Source organism: Pseudorasbora parva, chromosome 9 (assembly GCF_024679245.1).
Source record: "Pseudorasbora parva isolate DD20220531a chromosome 9, ASM2467924v1, whole genome shotgun sequence".
Classification (NCBI taxonomy): Eukaryota; Metazoa; Chordata; class Actinopteri; order Cypriniformes; family Gobionidae; genus Pseudorasbora; species Pseudorasbora parva.
In genome coordinates, this window is record NC_090180.1 from 34,182,425 (window position 1) to 34,202,037 (window position 19,613).

At 38.3% G+C, this 19,613-nt stretch overlaps 2 protein-coding genes across 6 annotated transcripts; both read right to left on the reverse strand.

Moving 5' to 3' along the window:
- Window positions 1-1,582: 1,582 nt before the first annotated feature.
- LOC137089666 (interferon-induced protein 44-like) lies at window positions 1,583-6,522 on the reverse strand. 2 transcript variants are annotated; one of them, XM_067453234.1, is made up of 9 exons: window positions 6,407-6,522; window positions 6,114-6,249; window positions 5,769-5,986; window positions 5,620-5,671; window positions 4,371-4,566; window positions 4,124-4,276; window positions 3,790-3,961; window positions 2,415-2,515; window positions 1,583-2,322 (listed from the first exon to the last, which is right to left on the reverse strand). In XM_067453234.1, exons 2-9 carry the CDS (start codon window positions 6,215-6,217, stop codon window positions 2,137-2,139), a joined length of 1,182 nt encoding a protein of 393 aa, XP_067309335.1. In that variant the 5' UTR covers window positions 6,218-6,249; window positions 6,407-6,522; the 3' UTR covers window positions 1,583-2,136. The 2 variants fall into 2 exon arrangements, with proteins under 2 accessions (XP_067309335.1, XP_067309334.1); XM_067453233.1 differs by having other exon boundaries at window positions 5,769-6,249; window positions 6,407-6,516.
- A 1,539-nt stretch (window positions 6,523-8,061) lies between these two features.
- LOC137088944 (interferon-induced protein 44-like) lies at window positions 8,062-19,475 on the reverse strand. Of its 4 annotated transcripts, XM_067452337.1 has the most exons (9): window positions 18,364-19,475; window positions 14,791-14,926; window positions 14,443-14,663; window positions 14,308-14,359; window positions 11,311-11,506; window positions 11,039-11,191; window positions 10,717-10,888; window positions 9,002-9,102; window positions 8,062-8,913 (listed from the first exon to the last, which is right to left on the reverse strand). In XM_067452337.1, the coding sequence occupies exons 3-9, from the start codon at window positions 14,645-14,647 to the stop codon at window positions 8,728-8,730; spliced, it is 1,065 nt and encodes a 354-aa protein (XP_067308438.1). In that variant the 5' UTR covers window positions 14,648-14,663; window positions 14,791-14,926; window positions 18,364-19,475; the 3' UTR covers window positions 8,062-8,727. The 4 variants fall into 4 exon arrangements, with proteins under 4 accessions (XP_067308438.1, XP_067308435.1, XP_067308436.1 ...); XM_067452334.1 differs by having other exon boundaries at window positions 14,443-14,926; XM_067452335.1 differs by lacking the exon at window positions 18,364-19,475 and adding an exon at window positions 15,760-17,229 and having other exon boundaries at window positions 14,443-14,926.
- Window positions 19,476-19,613: the final 138 nt, after the last annotated feature.

Genomic DNA, 19,613 nt, shown 5'->3' on the forward strand with positions numbered 1-19,613 from the left:
GGCATTGATTCAACAAGGTGCTGAAAGCATTCTTTATAAATGTTGGCCCATATTGATAGGATAGCATCTTGCAGTTGATGTAGATTTGTGGGATGCGCATACAGGGCACGAAGCTCCCGTTCCACCACATCCCAAAGATGCTCTATTGGGTTGAGATCTGGTGGCTGTGGGGGTCATTTTAGTACAGTGAACTCATTGTCATGTTCAAGAAGCCAATTTGAAATGATTAGAGCTTTGTGACATGGTGCATTATCATGCTGGAAGTAGCCATCAGAGGATGGGTACATGGTGGTTATAAAGGGATGGACATGGTCAGAAATAATGCTCAGGTAGGCTGTGGCATTTAACTGATGCCCAATTGGCAGTAAGGGGCCTAAAGTGTGCCAAGAAAAAATACCCCACACCATTACACCACCACCACCAGTGGTAACAAGGCATGATGGATCCATGTTCTCATTCTGTATACGCCAAATTCTGACTCCACCATCTGAATGTCTCAATAGAAATTGAGACTCATCAGACCAGGCAACATTTTTCCAGTCTTCAACTGTCCAGTTTGGGTGAGCTAGTGCAAATTGTAGCTTCTTTTTCCTATTTGTAGTGGAGATGAGTGGTAACCAGGGGGGTATTCTGCTGTTGTAGCCCATCTGCCTCAAGTTTGTGCGTGTTGTGGCTTCACAAATGCTTTGCTGCATACCTCGATTGTAATGAGTGGTTATTTCAGTCAAAGTTGCTCTTCGATCAGCTTGAATCAGTCGGCCCATTCTCCTCTGACCTCTAGCATCAACAAGGCATTTTCACCCACAGGACTGCTGCATACTGCATGTTTTTCCCTTTTCACACCATTCTTTGTAAACTCTAGAAATGGTTGTGTGTGAAAATCCCAGTAACTGATCAGATTGTGAAATAATCAGACCGGCCCGTCTGGCACCAACAACCATGCCACGCTCAAAATTGCTTAAATCACCTTTCTTTCCAATTCTGACATTCAGTTTGGAGTTCAGGAGATTGTCTTGAAGAGTACCACACCCCTAAATGCATTGAAGCAACTGCCATGTGATTGGTTGATTAGATGTTGCATTAGAATTGCATTAATGAGAAGTTGAACAAGTGTTCCTAATAATCCTTTAGGTATATAGTTTTAATTTTTAAATTATTTAGTTTTTTTTTTTTTTTTTTATGTATGATTTAATTAAAAATTGCTTTTCATCAAACTCAAAGACCCTGGCAGTTCCATCACAAAACCCTGATACAATGTAATATTTAATTTACTTCATGTTGTTGGTAACAAAAAAAATGAAAATATAGTACAGGTTTAGCCTATTCAAATCAATGTTATAATACGTTAGTTCAAAATTAATTTAAAAGTAATCAAAGTAGTCTGAATAGATTACCTTAAATGTGTGTAATGTAATGGATTAAGTTACTAACAATGTCATGTTATTGGAATCATCTACTCAGCAACTTAGCAACATAAAGCACACGAAACCAGGATGCAATCATATTGAAATATTTATTTTAAAAAACACAATTACCAGATGCAAAAGGAAACGTGTTAAATCAGCAAAAAAAAAAGAAAAGAAAAAAGATGAAATAACTCTAAATGGCTTAACAGTAAATTAACCAAAAACAAATAATTAATAATACCTAAAAAAGGCAGATTAATCAACAAACTTCAAAATGGAGCAAAGCTTGTATGTAGGCTAATAGTAGGTCCGCTTCAGTGACCTTTTATCCAGCTTATTTTGCAAAGCAGAAGAACACTATTAATTAGCCGCTATGTTCAAATAACTAGAAGAATTACAAAGTGCTTTGACAGTTACAGAGCTTCAAACCAGTGTGTTTATAATAAAAAAAAGATGATGACACCATAGACACATTCAGTTTACAAATGGCGGTGTCTTACGTTAAAAATAACGTAAGTTAGCACAGGCGCACAAGGGCCTAAACTAACACATGCTAAGAGAGATGAAAGGAGTAATGGTTCTTTAATGATTAATGCATATAAAGAGAGAAAAAAATGAAACACAGACCGTAAAACAAATATACATGTATTTGATTTGTATGTAAACAGAAAGATACAATTTGCTAATACATCCAGAACCTTTAGGTCAGACAGGGAAAAGAGACTGCGCTCTACTCAGGCTTCTCCTCTGGATTGAAAAAATCATCAAAATAACCCTCAGTGGCTCTGAGTATCTGAACAACAGCGTTCAGAAGCAGAATGTCAGTTTGAGGGTCTATTTCCAGTTCTTGGCAGTAGTTTTTCACTGGAATTACAGCAGACAGAGAAACTCCAAGCTGAGCACTCACATCCTGCACCTGTCACAAAAACAGTTCTTCAGAAATAGAACAGGATGTGAAACAGAACAGTGCAGAATACTGACTATAAAGTCCTATACATTCATCTGTACCATTTTGTTGATATAGTGGCTCTGGTAGACATTTTTCAGGTCTTCTGCCACTATGGGACAGGCCTCATCCACCTTAGTGAGCAGAACCAGCTGAGGAATACCTGAAGAACAGAACAACACCTTAAATGCCATCAAATCACAAAACATATATTATGCTGATTGTACATTCAAACCCCACAAGAAGTGCTCTTGAGAAAGGATCTTGCTGGAGCGAGACTGTAAATATAATTTATATTATTTAAAAGGGTGATAAATTGAGAAATCAACTTTTCCTTGAGCTCTTGATATATAAAAGGTCATGGTAATATAAGAATATCCTGTAAGTTTCAGAGCTGAAAACTTCATTTTTAGTCAAAGAAAAGCTTTTATAGACACCAGGCCCAGAAAACGATGCGCATCTTTACGCCATCGAGCGACAAAACATGCCACTTTAGAACAATAAGCCCGTCTAATCCAGTAGCCCCGCCCACCGACTCATGGAGGTCATCGGCTCACACTAGCCAACAACAATAAACATGCCGAAAAATATAGCAAGATATTGCTCTATTCCTGGTTGTTAGATTAAAACATGACGCATATGTGCCTTCTATATTGGATACGACGGGAATGGAGCAACACACTTGTGTGAATAAAATGTGTTTTTATATGTGATAGTATTGCATTGTTATAGATCATTTTGATTATGTGTACGTGTCTAACAGAACATGCATTTAGCACGCTGGACTCAGACATGTATGGGCCAGGGCTCGCAAAGACCAACGTCACGGGGCTGTGTGTTTTCCAGATGGGCAACCAAAACACCAGTCAGCAGGCTGATTAATCTCAAATAGTGAAATAATATTCCTTTTCTTGATCTACGCTGGTCACTCTCTCTTGACGTGACATTTGAAGGGTGCGTGCATGTGGTTCACGCTTATATCGACCGATCGGGCGAGCCATGTAATACAAAAATAATAGTCCAATCAATTGCGGGGGGATGATAAATAAGTTATTGTGTTTGTTTGATAAAGACGTTTACAAGCCCTGTGATTGAGAGAATCATTCCAGTTGCTGCTTTCAAAACAATCCCTCCCACATGTGAACTGAACTGACAGGGGCATAGATATGACAGGAGCTGAAGCTCATTAAATATGCAAATCTTATCCAATCCTAGCCGTGGGCGTTTACTTCTAAGTCTCCAGTGTGGCACGCCCATCAAAACCCAGTGTTCAGGAGAGAGCCTCACAACCAGTGTAGAAAATAGCCTATTACTTATTAGGGTTTTTTTAATGTAAAAACCACACAAATGTCATTAGTTAACCTTAGACAACAGTATATAAAAAATAATGTCACTTGAAATTATTTTAAATCTAATTCATTATTGTTAGTCACTCACCTAGCTGGTTGGTTTTCCTTCGAAAAACTGCAAACTTGTCAATCATTTTGTCAGAGAGGAGTTTGACTTTGCTGGTGTCAATCACAAACACCACACAGTGAATCTTGTCCTTCAAGCCAGGAGATTTACAGTAATGAGGCGAGTCTTCCTGAATAGGCATTGATGGGTTGAACTAAGGGGAAAAATCATAGAACTAGCTTTAAATCATTGAGACATGAGACTACTGAATACAAAATCAAAGCATTAATATAATGTCCATCATCTTATTCCTGTAATAAGGTAATAAAACATCTGCCACAACTAACTATGTTCACCTTTTAGCTAAAGTTCTTACCTGATACCTGTCTTGAATGTGACCTTTCAAAATACTGGAAAAATCCTCGACATCCAGACCGCTGTTCAAACCCTCCTCCAGACCCATCGAGTCACACAGAGTGAAGGGAACACGGCTGACACCGCTGCCTGGCTTTATGTAGTAGGTACGAAACTACATGGCACAAATATTTAGCAATTAATTTAAATACAGTACATATAATAACTAATCACATATCAGAGGTGTAATCATCAAGGTAAATTTCTACCTGAGTAGTCAAACTGGTTCCAGCAGTGCCAGTGTTGGCCTGGCCGCTCACATAACCCTTGAATACAGAGTTGATGGAGTTGAAGAAGCTTGATTTCCCAGCACCAACAGGACCCACCAGTAGAACCCGAGCCTGTTTGACGGAGCTAACAGAAGGCTTCCAGCCCGAGATGATGCTCAAGAGTGCTTTCCTTCTCCTAAAAACATTAATTTCATTGTCAAAACCCTTAAAGGTGCAATGTGTAAATTTAGCGGCATCTAGTGGTGAGGTTGTGAATTATAATCACTCACCGCTCACCCCCACTTCAAAGCACATAGAGAAGCTACGGGAGCCTAGCCTGACAAGCCAGACCCACATCAAGATGTTTGGTCTGGAAACTCACCATTGACAGGACTCAATCTGAGGGGCGGGATAAACGGTTGTCTTTCAGACTCCCTCTGCCCAGAGTGCACGCAATTGGATAGCGCTACAACCAACCAGAGCAACGAAGGTGAAGCAGAGCTCGTTGGAAGATTAAACTTTCCGGTCGGCAAAACTCATCTTCCCTTCATAAGAATGACTTTGACTGTTCTTTGTTCTTTTCTCAGAGAAAAGCTTAACTCCAAGTCTTCCAGAGTCATGGTCAAAAGTTGATTCGAAAGAATCTGTGTTTCTGTGTTTACTAGAAGCATGCAAGCGCAACTCTGCCATCATTATATTAAGCTCCGCCCACCGACTCTATACACGATGTGATTGGCCCGACCAGAGTTTGGCGTTTACATTTCAGAAGTGTATTGAGAGTTGCTAGACGACACTCGCGGCAGATTAGATTTGCTTCTGCTAGGGTGCGTCTAGATTTCTAGGCTAACGGGGGCCAACACTGGACAAAAATGTCGTTGTTGGAGAGAGCAGAGAGTGATAAGTGATCTGTAGAGCAGTTTGTCTGTTTAGGGCTACTGTAGAAATATGACAGTGCAAAATGGTGACTTTACTGTAAGGGGACCCGTTTTGAATGTATATAGAAATGGCTCATTCTAAGGTAATAAAACATAACGGTTCATTATGTAAGGTTTTTATGCACCACTGAAAACCTAGTTATGTATATTGCATTTTTCTCAATAGATCCTCATGAATACTACACACTGCACCTTTAAAGGACACAGTAAGCCAGACGCATTTCGTAAAAGTAAAAGAAACCAGACCAAATTTACAAAATTATTGAACAGGAATTATTTTTAAGAAGACACTGAAATCGGTTTGCTTCACTCACTCAGAGTTCCACTGCACATTTCTCCATGGTTTCTCCATGAGTCCTCCACAGTCTGGTGAGAATTCAAACCAGTTATTCACACAACCATTACTGAACGTGCACTACTCTCTCATAAATGATCTAAAAAAATAGCACAAAATAATACAAACCTTCAACTCTGTACACCTCACATTCAGTCAGCTGTAAGTCATTCCCATGCATCTTCTGTGGATCGAATTGGTATGTTCCTGGATTACTGTAGACGGTGGCTGTGTTATTGTAAAGAAACACTAAAGAACCAAAGTTTGGACCACTGTCAGTGAAAGCAAACTGGGGATTTCCACTGAACACACGGAGAGGATCTTCTTTCCTTTCTTTGTCATTAAAGCTGAAGAGAAAAGCTTTGTCATCCACAATATTTTGGCTTGTTTCACCAAAGTTTTTGCTAGTAAAAGCTCCAAAAACATATCCAGATTTATTGTAAGCTACAATGACAGTTGGTCCCTGAGTATTACATTTTTGGTGAAATGTAGTGAGATTGTAGCCATGCACACTGGCTTTGAACAGCAGGCTGAAGCTGGCATGGCTGAACAAGGAGCAGAGCTTCTTCTTCTGCCATTTGGTCAAACTGGAAGTGATGGCGCTCATGATCTGAAAAATATTCATCCAACATTTAAAAGCAAGTACAAGCATGGATTGTTGCCCCTACCCAAATTCATCCGCGAGGATTCTGATCAAATTATATCACGTCTGAAAGTTAAATAACAAATGCAATGATCATGCAAAAAAAATTATGAAATAAGCTCACGTTGGAAAAAGTCGTCAGAATGTCCCGCTTTCTTTCGCTAGGTAGCCTGGAAGAGACTGGATACTTTCGTTTCCCGGGAAAGGCAACTTGCAGGCAGCCTGCTTGCAGCGCGTCTTGGTCTTATGTCACATCAGGGCGGAGCCAGGACTTTTTTTCAGGGCCAGGTGATTTTATTGTGGTGCATGGCCACAAAAACAAAAAAACAAAAACAGATCCTGCTTCAAATCTAGAAAAAAATGACTGTGTATACCTGCATGGAATAGCCTACCTTAAAACGGAGAATGGAACACACATAAAAACGGATTTCATGTAACTGCATCTCAACTGATTAGGCTACTATAATCGTTCTTATGTAATGATTGCATTTTTGCCTGGCATAAATTCTCTTCCATACGAGTCCCCGTATCTACTGTAAACATATGCACGGATATGAAAAATTTGGCCGATAACCTCCTGATATTTTTTTATATTTGAAAGCGATAACCATCGGCCCAAAAATCTAAATACAAAATTTGATCAACGAACCTGATTACGAAAACAAAAACCAATGAGTGAACTTCTACAGGATTTATTAATTTTAGTTCATGTTAATCTCAGTTTTTCAGATCCAAAATTGTGTCTGATTAGGTAGCCTAATGCACTGTGAACTAACATGAATTTTATTATTAACATTAATAAAGATAATGTTAGTTACTGCATTAACAAATGAGACCTCATTGTAAAATGTTACCAATTCTACTGCCTAACAAAAAATAAAAAATAAAAATACCTAAATAATGCAACTAGTAGGCCTAACAATAACTTATATTTTATTAAATGATTAATATCACATTTCTAAATATGATGGTTTCATTATAATTATGGTGATATATCTTTAAGGTGGACACCCCATTTAATATATGAAACGTGCCATTTTAATCTAACCATGTCATGTCAACAAATAGAAAAATCAGCAGCTGTTTATTATCATGGTAAATATGGTGCCTTTTCGCCCTAACAGCAGAAGGGCCTTTTACACCAAATATTTTACATATTTTTCCGTTATTGAAAAACCGTTGCTTTAATTACCTTGAACAAAACTGACAAACATTAAGACCTTTGTTTCAAAATACTATATTCAATAAATATTTAGCGATTTGTATTTGCTAGTAAATCTACAACATTTAAAAAAAAAAATCAAATATTAGATTAAATAAGTGCAAAATCCACTTTGCGCTGCTGCCTGAGATGGCCTCAGAGAGCAGACAATTTTCCACGTGCATCTTGAAAAGCGGATGTTTAGGAAAGTGTTGAGGCAAGTTTTTGGTGCCATCTAGTGGTTTACAGGCAAATAAACTCAAAGGAGCCTTTTGCCCTTTTGTACCCATAGGTTGTACCCTGTTTAATGCACTTCATGTTGTCAATAACAAAGAATGGATTTTTTTTTATTTCTCTTTGTATTTTCATCTCAATGTGGTACAAGACTATTCTATTCAAACCAATGTGATAAATGAGATAGGTCAAATGTCATTTTAAAGTAATCAAAGTAGTCTGAATATTTCCTTAAATGTGTAATGTAATTGATTACTTTACTACTAACAATTTCTGTCATGTAATTTGGAATCATCCCAGCACTGTAAAGTGGTAAGCAACATAAATGACACATGAAACCAAGATGCAATCATATTGAAATATTTATTACAAAAACTAATTACCAGAAGCAAAAGGAAACGTGTTAAATTAGCAAAACATGGTGAAATAACTCTAAATGGCTTAACAGCAAATTAACCAAAACCAAATAATTAATAATACCTAAAAACAAAACTCCAGCTTAAAAGGTAGATTAATCAACAAACTTCAAAAAGGAGCAAAGCTTTTTTGGAGGCTATAGCTGCTGAATATTTCCTCTTCCCTGCTCTGCTCCGCTTCGGTGAACTTTTATCCACCTTATTTTGCAAAGCAGACAAAAATTAGCCGCTATGTGTAAATAACTAGAAGAATAACATAGTGCTGTAAACAGTTACAGAGCGTGTGTTTATAATTATGAAAATACATTAAAATAAAAAAACAGATGACATCGGATATTAGACACATTCAGTTTACAAATGGCTGTGTCGGCACTTGCGTTAGAAATAACGCTAGCACAGGCGCACAAGGGCCTAAACTAACACATGCTAAGAGAGATGAAAGGAGTAATGATGTCATACATAAGAGAGAAACAAACCCACAGCACAGACTATAAAACTAAAATCATGTGATTTTGCGTGTTAACAGAAAGATACAATTTGCTTATAGAAATACTTCCAGAACCTTTAGGTCAGACAGGGAAAAGAGACTGAGCTCTACTCAGACTTCTCCTCTGGATTGTAAAAATCATCAAAAAAGCCCCCAGTGGCTCTGAGTATCTGAACAACAGCGTTCAGAAGCAGAATGTCAGTTTGAGGGTCTATTTCCAGTTCTTGGTAGTAGTTTTTCACTGGAATTACAGCAGACAGAGAAACTCCAAGTTGAGCGCTCACCTCCTGCACCTGTGACAAAAACAGTTCTTCAGAAATACTCAAGAACAGGATGTGAAACAGAACAGTGCAGAATAAAGTCCTATACATTCATCTGTACCATTTTGTTGATATAGTGGCTCTGGTAGACATTTTTCAGGTCTTCCGCCACTATGGGACAGGCCTCATCCACCTTAGTGAGCAGAACCAGCTGAGGAATACCTGAAGAACAGAACAACACCTTGAATGCCATCAAATCACAGAAATCATTATCATATGGGTGATGCAGCTCTAGTAGTTAAAGGAACATGCCACTAATTATTTTTATTTTTTAAAATAGGCTTATTTTCCAACTCCCAAGTTAAACAGTTGGTTTTACCATTTTCAAATCCATTCAGGCGATCTCCGGATCTGGCAGTAGCACTTTTAGCATAGCTTAGCATAGATCATTGAATCGGATTAGACTGTTAGCATCTCGCTCAAAACATTACCAAAGAGTTTGGATATTTTTCTTATTTAAAACTTGACACTTCTGTCAAGGACGGAAGATCAAAAGTTGTGATTTTCTAGACCGATATGGCTAAGAACTACACTCTCATTCCTGCCTAATAATCAAGGAACTTTGCTACTGTACAATAGAGACAGAGTGTGTGTGGGGGGGGGGGGGGGGGGGGGTGAGGCTGCCTCCTTGTCATTTCGGACTTATTACAAAAAAATAGAACAATGTCTAAACGCTGATATGTGACAAGGTGTACAGCAAGCAAGCTAAAAAAAAAACATAGAACTAAGTTTTTATAAGCTGTCGACCCAAAAAAACATGCGTTTAAGGAGACAAAAGTGAATACAGGCAATAAGACGTGAAGCTTCAGCGGGAAGAATAAGTACATTTTGGGATCCCGTATGCCTCAGTATGCCTACTTGTGCAGTAAACATTTTGTAAACTATCCAAATGTCAGTTTTATATATTATATTTCCTGTCGCAGATTACTTTCCCCTCTAGTGGGCGTAACGTTATAGTTCTCACTGTAATATAGCATGTATGCACTTTTATGTCTTTAAACGTTGTTTTTTAAGGTCCGCAGCTTATAAAAACTTCTGGGTTTTTGGTTCTGGGTTTTTAAGCTTGTTTTCTGTACACCTTGTCACATATCACATTTTAGACATTGTTCGCTTTTTTGTTATAAGTCAGAAATAACAAGGAGGCAGCCTTGCGCAATAAAAAAGTCAATGGCGACGTGTCTCTATGGGTGCAGTGGTGCCAGCACCTGAAAATAGGCTAACTTCCATATACATAACCAATGTGACAACCTGCTTTTACAGGGAGTGAGCTGGGGACTATTTTCAGTCGCTTTGCATAATAGCATTGCACCTGCTGCACCCACAGTACGGTAGCAAAGTTCCTTGATTATTACGCAGAAATAAGAGTATAGTTCCTAGTCATATCGTCCTAGAAAAGCTCAGCATTTAATTTTCCGTCGGTCTTAGTACACAGTGTAACGAGTCAAGTTTTAAATAGGAAAAATATTGAAACTTTTTGTTCATTTTTTTGAGCGCGATGCTAACAGTCTAATTAGATTTTATGATCTATGCTAAGCTAAAAGTGCTACCACCAGATCCAGAGATCAACTGAATGGAAACGGTAAAACTCAACTGTTTAACTTCAGGGGAGTTGGAAAATGAGCCTATTTTCAAAAATAGTGCCCCTTTCCAGATTTATTCAAGCTGTACACTTACACCCCATGAGAAAGGGACTTGCTTGAGAGAGGCATTTAAATGACAAAAGACAAATTTCACCTGAAATTAATAAAAACTGTTCTATTATTGTAGGTCACTCACACAGCTGGTTGGCTCTTCTTCGAAAAACCACAAACTTTTCGATAATTTTGTCAGAGAGGAGTTTGACTTTACTGGTGTCAATCACAAACACCACACAGTGAATCTTGTCCTTCAAGCCAGGAGATTTACAGTAATGAGGCGAGTCTTCCTGAATAGGCATTGATGGGTTGAACTAAGAAAAAGATATGTCAAATATATTTAAATCATAATATTGAAACATATATAAATAAAGTAGGTTCATTGTCTATCTTTTTTATTTATGCAGTAAAGCATCTTCTAAACCTATTAACTATTATGTTCACCTTCTACCTAAAGTTCTCACCTGATACTTGTCTTGAATGTGACCTTTCAAAATACTGTAAAAATCCTCAACATCCAGACCGCTGTTCAAACCCTCCTCCAGACCCATCGAGTCACACAGAGCGAAGGGAACATGGCTGACACCGCTGCCTGGCCTTATGTAGTAGGTACGAAACTACATGGCACAAATATTTAGCAATTATTTTCAATACAGTAGCCTACATAATAGATGGATAATCAAAATGTTTTACTTTGTAAAATATCAGAGGTGTAATCATCAAGGTAAATTTCTACCTGAGTAGTCAAACTGGTTCCAGCAGTGCCAGTGTTGGCCTGGCCGCTCACATAACCCTTGAATACAGAGTTGATGGAGTTGAAGAAGCTTGATTTCCCAGCACCAACAGGACCCACCAGTAGAACCCGAGCCTGTTTGACTGAGCTAACAGAAGGCTTCCAGCCCGAGATGAAGCTCAAGAGTGCTTTCCTTATCCTAAAAACATTACTCATTTTATTGTCAAAATCCTTAAGGGACACAGTAAGTCAGACACATTTTGTAAAAGACATTGATATTAAAAACAAAGAAACCAGACCAAATTGACTGAATTATTGAACATGAATTATAATAATAATAATAATAATAGATTTTATTTATAATGCACTTTTCATTCCGAAGAATCTCAAAGTGCAACAAAGGGGGATAACAACAAAAAATGAATAACAAGTAAAAATACTACAAACAATCAACCAACACAGAAAACAGAACAGAAACAGAGCTGATGGTGAACAGAAACAGAGCTGATGGTGAACAGAAAACAGCTGATGGTGAACAGAAAACAGCTGATGGTGAACAGAAACAGAGCTGATGGTGAACAGAAACAGAGCTGATGGTGAACAGAAACAGAGCTGATGGTGAACAGAAAACAGCTGATGGTGGAAGTCTCTGTTAGCTCCGCAGCACACTGTGGTCCACTCCATGTTTCAGATTTCTCCCAGCGGCAGTGTCCCGATGACATCGCCGAGGCAGGACAGCTGAAGACCAGATGATGGGTCTTCATGACGATTCAAACGATGGGGATCACCGCAGCACCATGCAGGAGGCAGAACATTTTTTCGGGCACTTCTGTGGACACACCGGGGTCGGCGCAGAAGTCCAAGCCGCTCCACGGCCGCAATGCAGGACGGAACAGCGGCGCAGCCGAGAAGCGGAACATCCCAACATCATGCCGGACGCCGATTACGATGGCCCAGATGACGCTAGCCCGGTGCAAACTTCAGCCACCATGCAGCTTAAGCCCAAGGGAGACCACCATTGAGCAGTCGCGACGAGAAACATCAAATGTCCACCAAACCAGAACCAACCGCAGCAATTCAAACGTAAACATTAGAAGCGGTGGAAAACGGCGAAACGAGGAACAACGTCCTCTCAGTGGCTGCCAGCAATCAGCAACAGCCCCAATTGTAGCTCTGACTGTTAGACTAGTCACAAACATAAGGAAATAAAATAAAATCTAAATCTAATAGTACATTAACATGATCATTTGTGGGTGGAGAAGCGGCGAACAGACGACGCCAGCGTCCTCTCCCCCACGTTGCCTAGCAACCAAATTATCTCTGGTGCTTCTCATTTGGCAGTCTCACTTATGGTCTTCATGGTCAAAACCCCTAAAATCTAACTTCTTCCCCTCAGTAAAATCTATGTAATATATTTTTGTTCAATAATATGTTTTATTTATTTTGTATTTTTAGATAATGTTATGGTACTTTTACCATTGAAAAAAAAACAACTTTTAATTATTTTTTTTAATTATTTTTCAATTAATGCAGTATTTCACGTAAGAATAGAGACTATAGCCCTGCATCTCAAAGTGCATACTATCCACCCTAAATAATATTGAATATTACTGATGTCACATACTATTTAGAATGCATATTGATAAACATTCAATCCTATTTGAGGCAGATTAGTGCCATCTGGTGAAAGTAAAGAAAGAAAAACATGTAAAACCATGGCGTAAACACTAGATGTATACAGCTCTCTATAGAGAGGCTTTTGAATTCCCTAATTGTTTTGGACATATTTACTTAATTTTCAATTTAATTTTTAAAAATGTAATAAATCTATTTTTTGTACAATTCAATGAACAGTAACACACCTTCAAAAGGGAACAGCTATTATGAACAAAATACTAAATAGCTGCAAACATATAATAAATATCAAACAGTAAATGGAAAATAGAAAATATTTACAAATTATGTTTGACTAGTAAATGCCGAAATGTCTGAATGAGGAACAAGGACTCTCTGAGTAAATAAAGGAAATTAACATCTGAACTGTCCCTCACACACCACTGGAGACGCAAGTCTCACCTCAGTATCAGCTAATCTACATCTTTCCCTATTGACTCCCTCTCCCCCAATTCATTCCCTCTCTCATGCTGAGATCACTGAAAATATACCCAGAATCTCTATATTACAATGTCAATCCACACGATACAGTATTATATGTGTTTGATATCATTTGAAATGTCTCAGTGCGACTGGTACAAAGATCTCATCTCCACAGAAGTTAACCAAAAGATAATCAATGTTTTAAGAGTTTAGAGATATCTTGTCTTAGTTTGGTGGGTGTGGCTTTCAGCCATTTGGCCTTTGCATCAATACAAGTCCGCTGAAAAGACCGAACGCGCAGCGACTTTCACCCGCCGATCGTTAGCCTCCATTGGGACGATTTGGGCGGCCTTACACTCGTGTTACTGTAGGGACCTAAATTGAGGTCCCCATGGGTACAAAAGCTTATAAATCTTACATAATGAGTTATTTCGAAAATGTAAAAATGCAGAAAGTTTCCTGTGATGGGTTTAGGGGCAGGGGCAGTGAAGGGGGATAGAATATATGGTTTGTACAGTATAAAAACCATTACGTCTATGGTGAGTCCCCAGAAAGATAGCGCACCAGACATTTGTGTTTGTGTGTGTGAGTGTTGCACTCTTGATGTTTTAAAGATTCAACCCTTCCATATTGTGTCCTTTTTTCTGCATCGTGGTTGATTTGCAATCTCTGAATTCATATTTAATTTTTGACCGGGAAGACCACAAGTCTGTGACTATTTTTATGGCCACTGAGCCTTTTCAAATCATGCCCTCTATTTTTTGTGTTTGGGCTATATACCAAGTCACCAAGTTTCGTACCATTCTGATGAAGCTATGATTTTTTACATTTCAAAATGTAACATTTTTGACTGAAGAGCACCAGAGGGTTAAGATGACACTGAATTTGGTTTGCTTCACTCACTCAGGGTTCCACTGCACATTTCTCCATGGTTTCTCCATGAGTCCTCCACATTCTGGTGAGAATTCAAACCAGTTATTCACACAACCATTACTGAATGTGTAAATGATCTAAAAAATAGTACAAAATAATACAAACCTTCAACTCTGTACACCTCGCATTCTGTCAGATATAAGTCATTCCCATGCATCTTCTGTGGATCGAATCGGTATGCTCCTGCTGGAATACTGCGGACAGTGGTTGTGTTATTGTAAAGAAACACTAAAGAACCAAAGTTTGGACCATTGTCAGTGAAAGCAAACTGGGGATTTCCACTGAACACACGGAGAGGATCTTCTTTCATTTCTTTGTCATTAAAGCTGAAGAGAAAAGCTTTGTCATCCACAATATTTTGGCTTGTTTGACCAAAGTTTTTGCTAGTAAAAGCTCCAAAAACATATCCAGATTTATTGTAAGCTACAATGACAGTTGGTCCCTGAATATTACATTTTTGGTGAAATGTAGTGAGATGGTAGCCATGCACACTAGCTTTGAACAGCAGGCTGAAGCTGGCATGGCTGAACAAGGAGCAGAGCTTCTTCTTCTGCCATTCGGTCAAACTGGATGTGATGGCGCTCATGATCTGAAAAATATTCAACCAACATCATGCTGTTATAATAAAATGTAAAGAAAAGGTCCCCTTATATATATATATAGCTCTGGAAAAAATTAAGAGACCACTTAACATGGATTTCTCAATGTTAAGTGGTCTCTTAATTTTTTTCAGAGCTATATATATATATATATATATATATATATATATATATATATATATATATATATATATATATATATATATATATAGTGCACCTTAGGCAATGGATTATTGCCCCACCCAAATTCCTCTGAAAGGATTCAAATAATTAAAATTATCAAATTATATTAAGTATGACAAATAAGCCTAAATACAAAATGCAATCATCTTGCTAAAAAATAAATAAATAATAAATTTAAAAAACACAATCACCTCACGTTGAAACAAGTCGTAAAAATCGCCTGCTCTCTTTTGCTAGTTAGAACCGAAAGAGATTAGCCTTTACTTTCGTTTTGAGGGAAAATCGCATGACTGGCAGTGTGTCACTAAAAATACACAATCCATCCAGCCGCCAAAAAAGTGTGTGCACCTATTACTAAAAGTACGGTAATATCTATCTATCTATCTATCTATCTATCTATCTATCTATCTATCTATCTATCTATCTATCTATCTATCTATCTATCTATCTATCTATCTATCTATCTATCTATCTATCTATCTATCTATCATTTCAAAATAATCAGTTTTTAAATGTCCCATACAGTGTGCACACCTCATATTTACACATTTTACTGCATCGTTATGTAGATATGTCATTATACTGCTTTATACTTTAAATTTATTTTAAATAAGTATAGAAAAAAATTATAATTTCTTACAGGGGACGTCCCAGACCTCATCTGAATCCATTATACTGCAGCGTTTTGGAGATATGTCACATTCGACCTTAGAGGCCAATAAAAACTCATTTCAAATAAAAAAGTATGGTCCATTCAACACGTTCCTCAGACACGAAATTGTACGTATTTACTGAAAAGAAAGTAAATGATTTATCTTAAATCGATGCTTAAAGGTTTTATGTTTTTGTTATACATTCCATTTATTTAGTGAAATACTGGAGTAAATATTTTTTAAAAGTAATATGTTTATTCAAGCCATTTGATTTTATCAACTAAAAACCTGCCACAAAAAATACACACATACACAAACATAAATAAAAAAGCCATTTGTTCCTGAGACCCTGCTTATAAATGTAAACTAAAAACCTCACTTTACATATTTTTAAAATAATTGAAGTTTAAATACTACTGAAACAACCTACAATTTTACCAATGAAAAAGTTATCTGAAACCACAAGATATTTCACACATTTGTTGCATGGGTCCCATCAAAAATAATTAAGCATACTTCCCATAGTCATTTTACTTCCTAAATTGGCTTTAGAAAAAAAAACGGGGAAAAAATTCTGTTTTAGATTTGACCAGTACAACTGGGGCAGCTCCAGTCATCAGCAGTAATGGCATTTTGGTAGCCTGACGTGGTCATATAGCCTGACAAGCCAGACCCACATCAAGATGTTTGGTCTGGAAACTCACCATAGACAGGCTCAATCCGAGGGGCGGGATAAACGGTTGTCTTTCAAACTCCCTCTGCACGCGATAGGATAGCGCTACACCAACCAGAGAAACGAAGGTGAAGCAGAGCTCGCTGACTGATTAAACATTCGCCGTATCGGCTAAACTACGAACACATCTTCCCTTTTTAAGAATGACTTCAGTGCCGTTCTTTGTTCTTTTCTCAGAGAAAAGCTTAACTCCAGGTCTTCCAGAGTCGCGGTCAAAGCTGATTCGAAGGACCGCCACCGTTTGCCAGTTAGTTCTGTGTTTACTAGAAGCATGCAAACGCAACTCGGCCATCGTCATTATGGCCCCGCCCGCCGACTTTATACACGACGTGATTGGCCCGTCCAGATTGTGAGGAATACAGCTCAGAAGGGCATTGAGAGTTCCTAGACGACACTTGCGGGCAGATTAAATTTGCTGCCGCTAGGGTGCGTCTAGATTTCTAGGCTAGTGGTCATACTCAATTCTAGTCAGAATATGAGTCTGAAACTGCGCCATTGGGCTGTGATTATGAGGCGTGTTTCAACCAAACCAGGAAATACCTCAACAGGATAGACCTACAACCAATCAGAGCAACGAAGTGACGCATTGTCAAATGTCAACAGAGCTCAACTGCACTGTGTTGCCAAGTCCGCGTTTTTTCCACGGGTTGTTTTCTATGTTCGCGGGTTGAAGCGACTATTATGTGATATATAGACCCATGAGTGCAAATTTTAGTAGGCAACCTTGCCAAAATAACACACATTTTTACCCCCCAAACACATTTTTTTTTTCCGGAGAACCCATTCTCAATGTTTGACTTGATTTTGACATGATAACTCTTGGCTATGTTTTTAAATGTATTTGACCTTTCCTACAGGAAGTTAAACGTTTTATCCTCACCCGACGCTCATGGAACTGGGCTGGAAGTTTGGCCTCTGGTTCTTGCAAACCAACCACGGCTGCTAGAATTTTATGTTGGACAGCTGGATAAATAACCATGAATTGGTCTTCCATTCACCTATCAAAACAAAATTATTTTGTCTTTGTTGTCCAACACTGTAGAAAGATATATATCTCCAAAACACTGCAGTAAAATGGATTGAGATTTCACGAGTTTGTGTGCCCATATAATCTTAGTGAAAGTGGTAAACAGATTTGGCTTGCTGTCTGCTATAGTGGGGCTCAGAGAGGATATTCTACCCGAGCTCTGATTGCCCCCCTATAACAGGCAAATTGAATGAATAAAATAATGAATGAATGAGTCATTTATATAGCGCTTTCATATGTACTGCTGTACACCCAAAGCGCTTTACACTCATGTCAGGGATCTCTCCTCAACCACCACCAATGTGGTATACAAAATTGTACAAAAGGGAGGAGCAGGGGAGGAGGAGGGATGCTTCAGGAACCAAAAAGGGGAAGAGGTAAGCTGCTGGTTTTATACCTTGTTATTAATTGAAAGATTAGATGGGCGTACTCCTCCCGAAATTAAGTTTATTAACTTCACTAGGTGTGCAAACTGTGCAGGATGTCCCCTAAGAACTGACCATTTTTTTGTCTGCTTACTAAAAATTAGGTTTATTATCACTCATACTATAAAAGTTAATATTACTCATAAATAAAAACAGCTAATATTTATTATAAATATTGTTTTCTAAATGTTTTCCCCGAATTATTTCTACTCAATTTTATTTGTTAATGTACCAACTGCAGTTACTCAGATCTACTTAATTTTTTTACTTACATTTACTCAGTTCATCCGAGGTGGGAGCAGGCCAATGGCTGCTCGCATCAAATTCAAGGCACTAGTTCTCGCCTACAAAACAACCACTGGCTCTGCACCAATATACCTAAACTCACTTGTTCAGACTTACACACCCTCCAGAAGCTTGCGTTTTGCGAGTGAGCGGCGCCTCGTGGTTCCATCCCAAAGAGGGATGAAATCGCTCTCACTGACATTTTCCTGGACCGTTCCCACCTGGTGGAATGACCTGCCGATCTCAATTCGTGCTGCCAAGTCTGTAGCCATTTTTAAAAAAACATCTTAAGACACATCTTTTCCAATTGCACCTGACCAATAAAGAATAGCACTTACTGATCACCACAGCAACGACCAAAAAGCGCACACTCCTGGATCATATCTACGTCTCTCATCCGGATTTGTGCCTTCAGGCGGGTGTGTTACAGTTATCATAGCTATCATAATCCGGTGTACTGTATTTTGCGTACGTGAGTTACTGTTGTAGATGGCTATTGCTGCGCGTTTAGCTAGAATGCCATACAAAACCAACCCATAAGGCCACTGAATCTGCTTAACGACAACAGCTGGGGCAACAGCCTTAGTCCTAATGGGTTGTTCAGTGTTCTGTATTTTGCATACGTGAGTTTTTGTTGTAGGTGGCTATTGTAGATGGCTATAAAAAAATTTAAAATAAAAATAAAAGTGTACTGTGCTAATTAATTGAGACTCTTCCAGGTTGTTGGCCTTGTTTGTTTCGTTGCTTCTATTGCTCTCCCCTTTATTTGTAAGTCGCTTTGGATAAAAGCGTCTGCTAAATGATTAAATGTAAATGTAAATAAGAAAGAAAGAAAGAAAGAAAGAAAGAAAGAAAGAAAGAAAGAAAGAAAGAAAGAAAGAAAGAAAGAAAGAAAGAAAGAAAGAAAGAAGAGACGGATAGATAGACAGACAGACAGACAGACAGACAGACAGACAGACAGACAGACAGACAGACAGACAGACAGACAGACAGACAGACAGACAGACAGACAGACAGACAGACAGACAGACAGACAGACAGACAGACAGACAGACAGACAGACAGACAGACAGACAGACAGACAGACAGATAGATAGATAGATAGATAGATAGATAGATAGATAGATAGATAGATAGATAGATAGATAGATAGATAGATAGATAGATAGATAGATAGATAGATAGATAGATCGATCGATCGATCGATCGATCGATCGATCGATCGATAGATAGATAGATAGATAGATAGATAGATAGATAGATAGATAGATAGATAGATAGATAGATAGATAGATCGATAGATAGATAGATAGATAGATAGTGGGCAACTCAAGCGTTCTGAAAGCGCACTCTCTCTCTGCTGTTGCTGAA